Source organism: Agelaius tricolor, unplaced genomic scaffold (genome assembly GCF_023055355.1).
Source record: "Agelaius tricolor isolate 1412-34295 unplaced genomic scaffold, bAgeTri1.0.p SCAF_4, whole genome shotgun sequence".
Classification (NCBI taxonomy): domain Eukaryota; kingdom Metazoa; phylum Chordata; class Aves; order Passeriformes; family Icteridae; genus Agelaius; species Agelaius tricolor.
In genome coordinates this window covers 32,208,322-32,220,511 of record NW_027269264.1, presented here as the reverse complement: position 1 = coordinate 32,220,511, position 12,190 = coordinate 32,208,322, and the positions used below count along the sequence as shown (strand labels likewise).

General features: G+C 45.0%; 1 protein-coding gene across 6 annotated transcripts in view; it reads left to right on the top strand.

Annotated features, from left to right (window-relative positions):
* The window catches only part of KANK1 (KN motif and ankyrin repeat domains 1), a 130,546-nt gene that overhangs the window by 99,584 nt on the left and 18,772 nt on the right, over positions 1-12,190 (top strand). For 5 of the 6 annotated variants that reach the window (XM_071425139.1, XM_071425143.1, XM_071425140.1 and 2 more), the window contains one exon: positions 3,802-6,453. In XM_071425139.1, coding sequence (XP_071281240.1) covers positions 3,802-6,453 — 2,652 coding nt within the window. Of the gene's footprint in view, positions 1-2,608; positions 2,819-3,801; positions 6,454-12,190 lie in introns of those variants that run through there. The other variant, XM_071425138.1, reaches the window with a different exon arrangement.

Here is a 12,190-nt window from a genome sequence, read left to right as displayed (position 1 = left end):
TGTGTAGTGCATTGGATAGGATATAATTTAATAGAAGTTGGCAAGAATGGAATGTTTGGACAGAGTCAGTCCCAGTGGTACAGAAAGTGAGGAGTACATTTTTTAAATGCTACTTGTGTCCTGCCCATGGTTATCCTGTAGCAGGGAGAGGGAAATGAAGTCTATGTGTACTTCTGGAGAAATGCATTAATAATGACAGTACCACAACGAGGTCTCTATGTGCTTCACAGAGTGTTTGCTTCACTGGTACTGGCTTTAAAACATGATGTGTTTGTGTCTCATTGCATTTGGACTTGATGATCTTAAAGGTCTTTTCCACCCTTCCTTTTCTGCAAAAAGAAGAGTGTCTGTAGCATTTGTACAGACAAAAGTGCATGTGTTTGTGCATCTGCACCTGTGATTAATACTTGCCTGATATACTACAGAGGCTAGGGAATAGTTCTAACTTCACCAGTGTCCATGATCAACTGGCCAAGGATGAGACAAGGAGCTTAACAAGAGTTAACAAGAGTGTTTGTACTGTGTGGTGTTTGCTGCAATATTTCTATGTGTGTGGGCATAGGATCTTTGGTTCACTTGAGGTCTTTGGGCATGAAGGGACACTGAGGTTAATCTGGGGTACCTGCTGACGTAGCGTTTGGTACTCACCCACCACAGCTAGGAAGTGAATGTATCCATGGTTCATCCACGACCTAAGGGCTGAAAAGGCTGCACCCTTACTAGGTGTTTATTAATTTCATTTTTATTAGATTTTTTCCCCTTTTGGAACCAACAAAACCATTTTTATTGCTTCAAAACAGCCATCCATTTTGTTTTGTTTCATGTTTAGCAGGCACGCCCATTTTGACTTTTCTCTGAGACAACAAAATGCACAAAGGCTTGGCACAGCTCCTGCAAGCTGCATCGGTGTAGTGTTGGTGGTGGTAGTGGATTGCATGCCTGATCCCCTTTTGTCTTAACATTCCAAGAAGTTCTCCAGGGGTCAGCTGACAATACTGGGGTCGCATGGGTGGAATGATCACTGTGCTGTTTTAAGGAGAAGCAGCAGGCTCTCAGCTCCAGGCACGTCTTGTGCTTATACCACAAACAAACTCAGTCCTGGCAGTGCTGCCAGCTCAAGCTGAGGACCAGAGAGATTTCACTGTGAAGACACTGAGCTGTCTGCAAATGTTGTAGAGAAGTTTATTGAGGGATTCAGTGTCAGAGTGGTTGTTTCTCTCTTACTGTATTTTTTATAGGTTTCTGTTTAGCAGTCTTAATTCCATGAAGAACAAAATACATAAGAGATCCCAGTTTGATTCCCATGACTGAACATGAGATTTGCCTGTCTTTTTAGAGGATTTATGAATATTTTTCCAAAGATGCATTAATTCTTAAGTCCTAGGCCCTTCACAGAGGAAGAGTCTGCTCTTCCTTCCCCCATCCAACACTTACACATTGTGCCCAAGGACAGTTTAGAGAAATTGTTTGACTTCACTGGTGTAATGATGGGAAAATCAGAGATGTTGCTAGGTAGGAGGACAAGGACCAAGACAAGCAAAGGAAAGGAACTGGGGAAAATGGGACAACAAGTAAAACTGATGGAGCTTGAATTTACATGGGCTGGGTAAAGTGACTAGAACCAAACCTGAGATGAGGGGTGAGAGTATAACCAGATTTTGGTCTGTAATTGGTAGTGCAAGCAAATGGATGTAAGAAATAAAGGGAGAAAATGGTTGAGAAATATAAAGTATGAGGAGAAGGCAAAAAGAATCCAGAAGAGTACAGGGAATGAGTGTCAAGGAGAGAGTGGGCACAAACCTAGGGTGCAGGCAGGACCGACCTAGGGTGTGGAGGTGTTGGGGTGTGGAGAGTTTGTCTGCAGGGAATGGAGCCAGCATGAGAATCTGGGAACAGAGTACTGACTTCAGGGAGGAAGAGGAGTAATTTAGAGAATATGCTCTCATTCTCTCCATGGCAGTGGCAGTCCTGGAGATTGTTCCCCTGCCTGACATTGGGACATTGAGACAGTCCTACTGGACAGCACTGAGCTGTGTGTCCTCATGTGTCTGAAGTGGTTTTGTATGCATGTATTTTTGCTTCCAGTGGTATTTAGATGGCTATTTTGGGTGTATCTGTAAGTAAATACCACACCACACTGACACTCTGGTCTTTCAGCAGAAACATGTGGTCTGGGGGGGCTGTTTGTGTCTGTCGAACCCTCTGTCTACACTGCAGAACCGAGGTACTAAGGTGACCTGGCCAGCCCCAGTGCTGTGTCTCTGACATGTGCGTGCCTGTGTCTGTGCCTCCATGCTATTCTCTTCCCGAACCGTGGATGGTAGGCTCTTCTGAGCAGCGTCCTCCTCTATAGCTCGGGATGTGCCAAAAGCATGCCAGGAAAGCAGTTACACTGTTTGCAGGCAAAGCTTTTCGTAAGTATGCCAAGGAGACTGGAAAAACAGGAGCTTCCCCCCCGCCGAAAACCTTTTCAGTACAACATTAAGTCACTTCCTGTAGTTGCAGTAAGTCTAGAGCTTCTTTTTTCCCCTCCTCTCTGCCCCCTGCCTCCTCCTTCCCTGAGGCTTGTATTCCTTTAGGAAGACGCGGCTCCCGAGCCTCTCCTGTGGGAAGCGGGCGGGAGCAGAGGGGGCAGCGCGGCGGGCGGAGCGCAGCGCAGCGCAGCGCGGGGGAGGAGGACGGCGCTTCCTTATGGGGTGATTGAAGCAGGAGCAAGCCGGAGGGAGGCAGGGCTCCGGCGTGTGACACATGAAGCTGGGACAGCCATACGTGGCTGGAAAATTTGCAGTGTGGGGGCAGAGACATGTGGCTAAGTCAGGTAACCGGAAAGCTGGCTTTTATTATTCCTCCAGCGCATAGTTTGCAATAGTTGTTTTTCCGTTGTTTTTTGGTTTGTTGTTTTGGGGTTTTTTGTTTATTTTTTTTTTCTCTGTATGTGTACGTTTCCTCCTGCCAAGTATGAGGCCAGGAGGAGCAGGTTGTAAGGCAGTGCTGTATATATATACGCAGCCTGAGAAAACCCAGCCGATGTATTGAACTTTTTGTTTAGATTGCTTCAGGAACAGGTGAGTCCTGCGGCTGGAGGGCAGGCGGGTGCACCTCTTGTATGACGCTTGTCCCTGAGCAGGGGGGTCGAGACTCTGCTGGAGGGGGATCTTGCTGCCTGTCGTGGTGGTGGAGCTTCACGGAGTTTAAAATTAAAGAGGCAGAGGTGCTGGTGGAAGTAATACGAGCTGAGGTGAGAGCAAATTGGTGGTGCTGCTGTTGCAGCAGCACTTCCCAGAGCCATGAAACAGCGCTGCAGAGCTGTGTAAAGTCCAGTGGCATCAGTTGCATAAGGAGCAGGGTCAGAGTTCCAATTGCCTGCTTGAATGCACCCTCTAGAGAAGTTGGTCTGAGGATGATTCATGTGGTACATTGTAATCCTGTGGTCTTTACATGATAACATAACATGTGGGAAAGCTTGGTGGGGCATAGGAAGACTGGAAGGATTTGAGCAAGGACTGGAAGGATTTGAGATACTCGCTGTGCCCCTTCATTAGCAGACACTATCTCTGTGTATGCATGTGTTCACATTTATGTGGGTATGCACTTCTCAGCATTTGAAAACCCACTGATTAACTTTTAAAAAGTTAATCAGGATTTAGTGTTAAGGGTCAGTCAGCGGAAAGTTGGTCTGTTCGCTGAGCTGCAGCAGCAGTTTCTGCCTCAGGCGTGCAGTGAGCACCCGTCCTTCTACGCTTGTGTGTGAGTACGTAGTTTACTGAATGCTGATTTCTTCTTCTGTTTCATCTTTTCCAGAAAAAGAGGAAGTTAATATAAATGGAGAAGATGAAAAAGAACGTAAAGACCCTTACTTTGTGGAAACACCTTATGGCTACCAGCTAGACTTGGATTTTCTGAAGTACGTGGATGATATACAAAAGGGGAATACCATTAAGAAGCTAAATATAAGAAAGAGGAGGAAAGCTGTACCAGCCTCGGTGGGTGCCAAGAATTCTGGTGGCCAGTGCAGTGGCTGGACCTCCACAGAGTCTCTCTCTTCATCAAACAGTGATGAGAACAAGCAGTCTTTGGCAACAAGGTGTCAAGTAACCTTGCCTATCCCTGCCAAACCCTCAGTTTCCTTTGAAGTATCTCCTACCTACTTAACTGTCCCAGAGAATAAACAGCTTCCTCCTCCCTCCCCCCAGCCTCCTCGGCACAACCTCCTTGTAACAAAAACCCTTATGGAAACACGGAGGCGACTGGAGCAGGAGAGGATGATGCAGGTCACGCCTGGAGATGTCCGCAGGCCTCGACTTTCCAGCTTTGGAGGCATGGGCTCCACAAGCTCCCTCCCCTCTTTTGTGGGATCCAGTGGGTACAGTCATGTGTCTCAGCATCTGCAGAATGGCTACCAGGGGAACGGCGACTACGGTGCCTGTTTCAGCTCCTCACTGGGCAGTTCCATACGTCACAGCCCCATGAGCTCGGGAATATGCACACCAGTCACCAACGTGAGCCCGGTGCATCTGCAGCACATCAGGGAGCAAATGGCAGTTGCCCTCAAGCGTCTCAAGGAGCTCGAGGAGCAAGTCAAGACTATTCCTGTGCTGCAGGTCAAAATTTCAGTGTTGCAGGAGGAGAAGAGGCACATGATGGCTGAACTGAAAAACCACAGGAAAGCCACTCAGAATGACACATACGGTTTCAGAAAGCGATCCTATAGTGCAGGAAATGCAGAGCAGTGGGAACACATGTCTCAGGTGAGAAGAGGTGGAGAACTGTATATAGATTGTGAGGAAGAGATGGAGAGTGTGGAGCAGAGCTCTCAGAGGATAGAGGAGTTCAGACAGCTGACTGCTGAAATGCAAGCCCTGGAGAAAAAAATCCAAGATAGCAGCTATGAAAGTCCAGCAAACCTTCGGGTGAACAGAGAAAGTCTGACAAAAGAAGCCCGATCTGTTGCTGTGGGTGCTGATGAGAACATGAACGATGTTGTTATATACAACAGATCTGCAAGGCAACACAAAGAAATAGCTGTGGGAACAGAAAAAGAAGTGAAGGAGTGTGGAGTTGGAGTGACAGAGGCCATGCTTGGATTGTCTACAGAGGTTGAGAAGGAGATAGAGCTTCAGCAGCAGACCATCGAAGCCCTTAAGGAGAAGATATATAGACTAGAGGTGCAGTTAAAGGAAACCACCCATGACAGGGAAATGACCAAATTAAAACAGGAGTTGCAGGCAGCTGGGTCTAGAAAGAAGGTGGATAAAGCCATGATGGCTCAGCCTTATGTTGTCAGTAGGATGGTGGAGGCTGTCGTACAAACGAGAGACCAAATGGTGGGAGACCACGTGGACGTTGCTGATTCGTCAGTGGGAAACCATCTGCAGACGAGCAGCATCGGCACCTCCTGCAGACCTGCCACGCGGAGCACGGCTGCGGGCCCCGAGCTCCTGATGAGCCGATGGCTTGTGAGGGAGAGGGCAGACATGCAAGATCAGGGTACAGGGAGGTCCTTGGAGCTGCATGATAAGTCCGTGGGCACAGAGACAAGCATCTGTGAGACAGGTGTCAACACAGAGGAGCCATCAGAGGTGCCGAGCCCTTGCCAGGTGGCGCAGGTGGTTGGAGCAGTAAGGTCTGTGGGCTGCGGGGACTGCTCGGTGAACGTGGTGGTTTGTGTGCCCAAGGAACACGTGTCCCGTGAAACAGCCACAGAGGCTGTACCCAGGGCAGAGGCAACGGTGATGGCTGTGCCTTCCACAGCTAGCCAGCAAACCAGCACTGCTTTGGAGATGGTGAGCCAGTGCACCAGCACGGAGGTGGCCTGCCTGGCAGACTGTGGGACTAACACCACTCTGAGCAGCTGTGATAAGCAGACCGGCACGGACAGCGTGGAGCTGCGGAGTGTGGCAGTAGGGGATGGCCGGGTGAAGGACATACACGCATCTGCTAAGATGCGTTCGGTTGGAGTGGGCACCGTGCTCTCCAGCCACCCTGGCTTTGAAAAGCCTTCTGCAATAAAAACCAAAGACTGTGGCACTGGGCAGATAAGTGTTTATGAGAACTATCTGGTTGGTCTGAAAATGAGGAGCATTGCCTGTGGACCCCCGCCATTGCCGGTTGTCCCAGCTGGCACCAGGAGCATAGGCGTTGGGGGAGAGTCTGTGTGTGACCCAGTCAGTGGTCAGTCAGAGAGCCCTCTGCCTCCATCTGAGCTGAGGACAGGCTTGGATCACTACATTGAACGTGTGCAGAAGCTGCTGCAGGAACAGCAGATGCTGCTTGCTGAAAATTACAGCGAATTGGCAGAAGCCTTTGGGGAGCCCCACTCCCAGATTGGATCTCTCAATTCACAACTCATCAGCACCCTCACCTCCATCAACTCTGTCATGAAATACGCCAGTACAGAGGAGCTGCGTAGCCTGGACCTTCAGAAGCAGTGCATGGAGAGGAGCACCCCATCAGGTAAGCCCAGCATCGAGGCACACATCTGGTTCATTGTTCAGCTCTTTCCCAGGGCTGCAGATCAGTTGCCTGCTAGGCTTTCAGTTGGTCTGGAAGCCACTGTGTAGCCCTCCCCAAAGAAGCACAGAGCATAGCACTGTTGTGGAATGCCCATTGGGTATTCCATCCAACCCATCGCTGGCAGCTGAAAAAGCAGAGTTTTATCTCTCCCAGTCTAGCAGGCTCTGAAGGTCCTGTTGATGATGGTGCCATGGCTCTGACCATGCAGGAGAGGTGTCAAAAATTTTGAAAGGTTTAACCACTGTGCGACATGCTGACTTCATGTTATAATTTCAGGAGTTTTGAGGTTAATGCCCATGGGTTTGAAATTTTAAACTTGGCATGCATATTTTTAAAAACAACTGTCAGATTTTTCAGAGCCAAAAGTCACTTAGAGTGTTGGTATCAAATTGACTTATTTCCACAGATTTGCCTAGATTTTGTAGTATTTCTTCCAAAGGCACATTGCCTTTGTTCCTTGTGCTGCTCAGACAGAGAGCTGTGGGGTGCTTTCCCTATTCCAGCAGGGCTGATTGCTTTATAATAGGCAACTCCAGAGCACTTCACAGAAACCACATCTTGAACTTTCTCTGTTCCAGTAACTGTTTGTTGTAATCCCTAGTTACAGCCTCGTGTTTGAAAGGCATAACTACTGCTGGAGGTTTTGGTGACACTCAGGAAAGGCAAGAATTTTAATTTAAACACTCCTTGCTTTTTATTTATTAATTTTTAAAAAATAGGCAATTATTTTGAGGGATTTTTTTAATTCCCTGGGGTAGAGTTGAGTACTTTCAATTTTTTTTTAATGTGTCTGATCATCTAGTTTAAAACTTAGCCATTTTTTAAATATCAGTGAATCCAACCACATTACTATTAAGTTTATAAATGGTGGCATCCTGGAAACCAATATGTAATGCCTGGTGATGACTGTTAGATACCTTCTTCTTGCTTCTGCCATACAGTGACTGAAACAAGAGGTTAAGAAGGTGTCAAAGACTGGCTCAAATGCATGTCCTGTAGATGCTGAATGTCAGGATATTTAATGTCAGCATAATGTTATTGGCTAATCCAAATAGTTACATAAAGGTCTTGCAGCTTGCTTACTGTCTTAAAACTTACCTATTTTTGTTAAAACGCAGCTTGGTAAATCTGTTTTTTTAGCACATCTGTTGATGTGCTAAATAGAGCCATCCATGTAATAAGCTGAGTTTAAAAACCTGAAAGGTTTAGGTTCTCATAGTGAAGGAATAAGCAACATTTACGTAGTGGTAAGGAAAACAGATGATATCCTGTCTGCATACATGCAATATGATACTGTATAAGCAATATTATTATCTTTCTGGTATGCACTTTATATTCCAGTCTTCTTAGAAGTAATGATATAATAATAATAATAATAATAATAATAATAATAATAATAGTGGTATCTAGCAGACATCAGAAATGTCTGTAAAACAGTGAACCAGAGTTATCACTAGCTGTAAATCCTTAATTCCTTTCCCAGCTTTTACTGCACAGTATCAAATGTGTGGTCAAGAGGTTTGAAAGCATTTAGACACAGGTGGAACAACAGATCATATTTACTAAAAATGTTAATACGTGGATTCAGATTTCACATTCCTGATAAAATTATTTTGGAATAATTTTATTTTAACTTGTAATGCCATTATCTTTAGCTGTGGATGATGAGTGTAAAATTTCTTTATTTTTAGTCCCCGGTGAGGGATGCCTGGACAGCATACATAAATCAAGCTATGGTCTATAATGGTTTAGACCCATGGAGAATTGGAGTGGAAAAGAGGTCTTAAGCCTGAAATGTTACCCTATCTCTTTCTATTAATTCTGAAAATACTGCCTTTAATACATTTATATGTTGGTCCTGCTGCCCTTCCTGTGGTATTACAGATCATGTGTTACATGTAGAGAGATTATTTGCTGAATGAAGCACTAAATTGACTAATTCTGTAATCATGGGAACTAATAGAGCCTTTCTTTTTCCATGCATCAGTATTTCATGACAGCTTGTGAGCTCTTAATAAGTCTTTTTCCTCACATTTAGGTCTCTTGGATGTAGCTTTTCAGGTGTGTGTGTGAACTCAGCCAGTTCCCTTTTCTCTGGGCCTGGCATCTCAGACTGATTTCTGTAAAGCTTGTATAAACACAAAAAGCCTTCAGAGCGCTGAGTCTCTATTCAACTTCAGTTCAAATAAGCAACTGAGTTGAAGCTATTTAGAGAAGCGTGACTGCACACACCTCGTTTTTTTTTAGAAAAACGCTGAAGTGTCAGTTTCCAATTAGCATCAGTAGTGTCATATTTAATGTTTTATTCAAAGAGCATCTTAGGAAGTATCTCTTAGAGGCCAGTTTCTTTTAGGGCAAAAATACCTGAGCTAGCTTCGAGGCATGTGCCAGCTGTGGTTTATCTCTTTGTGGGAATCAGTTAGGCTAGCTAGCTCTGGACCCTGGTGAAACCAGCAAGGACAAAAGCAAAACTCAAGATGTGCTCTCTCTTCTCCCGAACACCATTACCTCTCCTGGGCTTCCTCTTTTCCCCTCCTGGACTCTCCTGGACTCTCTTTCCTCTCCTGGAGTTGTTCCACATTAAAGCTGTGGGACTTTGGTCTGGAGAAGAAAGAGCGCCTCTCATCTTCTGCTTTTGTCCTTGTTGGTTTCGCCATGTGATTTGGGTACCAGTTTGCCATACTGATGGATCAGTGCTCTGTGCTGCTTCTGAGGTAGCACATCAGTCGAGTTCTCAGCTTTACAGATTTATCTCCCTGTTATTGCTGGGGAGACAGGGTGTGCTGCAGGGGCCTCTGCCGTCTCACCTTCCCAGACACAGTTTGTGGCAGGAAAGCTGGAGCCTGTTGAGCAGGACACAGGCTGGCAGTTTTCATCTCTATAAACTTTAGACCACTGAGATGGTCTCTGAGCCAAGTCTACTAGCAATTGGTATTTTGCTTGTTGCAAAATAATCACCTTCCCTTCTGTAACTTGGCAACTCCTATTAACATTTACATATGTACTGTCTTTCAGCAGCCCTAGTGACCTTAGGGAATTCAAACCCGCTGGCCAGATGAGCACATTCCCACTCTGCAAAGTCATGTTAGCTGGCCTTGGCAGCCTGTGTGTCCAGCTTATCCATATGGATGTGGGTCACAAACCTAGATGCTAACTGATCCATATTCTTAGACTAGACAGCATATAGGAAGCCTAAAGGGAGGCAAGTGGATTAATCTCCTCTGTTTGTTGCACTAGATTTTTAAAGAATTTTCAGGATGTTGTATTTGAATGCTCATATGATATGTTTTGCGAGATAGCAGCCAGAAGCCTAATGTCACTTGTACAGGTTCTAATTACATGGACTTTTCACAAGTCTTTTACAAGACTAGGTGGCTGTCTTTCACTGGCAGGGAGTTTTCAAGAATGGTATTTAAGAACAACTGATCTGCCATTGCCCTGAAAAATTAGCTGAGCACATTTGACCTGAAAATGCATTGCTATTTTGCCTCACTGGTCTTCAGATATCATTTTTATTGTCACATTTTTGAACAATCCTGACTGAGTGTCCCAGTAGAAGCATTACACTACTTAGTCATCTTGAGGAAGGAGGCAGCTTCTTGAGTTAAAACTTCAAGGAGTGAAAGAAAATAGGAAGCATGTGGTGTCAGAATGTCTAGAGGGTTTGGAAATCTTGATGTGCCATCTGGTGGAAAATCTTCCAAGGTTTTCAGCTTTTATGTTTTAACCAGAGCTGGGGAAGGAGGCTGAGGGACAGTGGAAAGACCAAAAGAATGATGGTGATGTGAGAAGGCCCTGGTTCCCCAAAATTGGACTAATGAGGCAGTGTGAACATGGTTGTCTTCTTCTGTGCTGTCAGTTGTAATGCAGGCAGTTGCAGAAAGCTGTTTTTCTTTGCAGCTCTTGTGCTTGAGACACCTTTCTCTTTAAGAGCATGTCATTTGACAGGTTAGTAGCTTCTCTCCTGGGAGCACAGACCATGCTATTGCAGCTGAAGACTTAGGGCTTGCTTGAGGCTCAGAAGCTTGTGCTGATGTGGCACAGGTATGGTGGTGATCCTGTAAAGCTCTGGGTTGCCACAAATCAGAGTGGTTGTGCCTATGTCTGGGCAGGTGAAGGAAGTCCTCAGCTCCAGCTGCCACAGATGCATGCCTTAATCATCAGGTGAAGTTTCTGTACAGATGTTCTTGCTTGTGTAGCAAACAGGATACATCCATCAGTCTGCTGGGAAGATGTGAAGCATTTTCCACATTCCTGGAAGGTTGTGTGTGACACAGAACAGCCACGCAGATGGTCCCACCTAAGTGCTACATGAGTTCTGTTTATTTACATGTGTCTGGCTGGTGTCTCAGAGAATGCAGTGCCTCCTCTGCATGTTTACTGGCAGGTGCTTTCTGCTAGTTGTGACAACACAGGAAGCTCAAATGGGAATGCTGTTCAAAAATGGTGCAAGCCTCCATAAACCTCTTCGGAGAGGTTTGATGTACCTTCCCATGTCATATGTTAGCACAAGCTCATTACTGTTGTCATTATTAGCACTGTAATATTTGCTTGTTTGACTCAGTGGTAGCACTACTTGTGGTGTTTGAATGTAAAAGCTGCTCTATCTCCTGGCTTCTGCTTCAGTTAGCAGAGAGCATAATTTATCACAGTATAGATTATTTTTCCCTTCAAATTTATTGCTGCTTATAGAGTGGCAATCTGCAGTCTGCTAAGCTGTCTGTTAGATAGAGCCCCAATTCTTTCCCTATGGTGTGGCACAGAGATGTAATGTTCAAGCACTGAGCTCTATTTTGGAGTTCCACTCCCATGGTAACAGACACAGCTATGAATATTTAATAGCAAGAGATTCCCATTTTTCCAAGGAAGTGTTGTCATATTTCTGCAACAATAAAACGTCAGCTGATAAAATCAAATCCACATGAATGAGAGAGAAAGTACTCCAAGCTGACCTTCCTAGTGTGCCCAGAATCATGAGATGCTTTGAACCACCACTCCTCAGGGAGATGAAGGATGGCTCTCACCAAGCTTCACACACAATTGTCTTGGAAAAGAGTGCCTTTCATAAATAAGATGATTATCTGCTTCAAAGATGTGTGATCTTTTGTGGTCAGTCATGTTTAATGAAAAGAATTGGGTTTAACTTCCAGTTTCAACAAGCTGGATTCACAATCTAATTTGGAGTTAGAAAACAACTTCTTAGCACAGAGAAAATGGTTAAAGTGAGAGAGAAAATTAGATTGTTCTTGCAGTTCTCTTACTAGAGCCTTCATCCTATTAGAAGGAGTGTTTTCCCTGGAGCTGAATTATAGTTCAACATCTGCCAATGCTCAGGCCCCAAGAGAATCTGCCTTCTGTCAGTTTATTGTATAAAAAGCTCACGTGTCGCAATTTTTGTTTTGAAACTTCGAGTTCACTGACTTTTAACCTGGAATGGCTCAAAAGTACCTTTTATAATGAAACTGCTTTCTAGTCTTGTGAAAGTACTGCATTCATCAGTTGGATGGGTTACTATCAATTGTTGTAAATGTTTAAACATAACATGTTTGCTCATTACTGCCTTTTTATGTACCTTAGTAGAATGGGTTTTATTCTTTAATAGTTCTGATATGTAAACCAAATTGAAAGTGGATTAAAATAATTTATATTAAAAAAAGCACTTTTTAGGCATGACAAC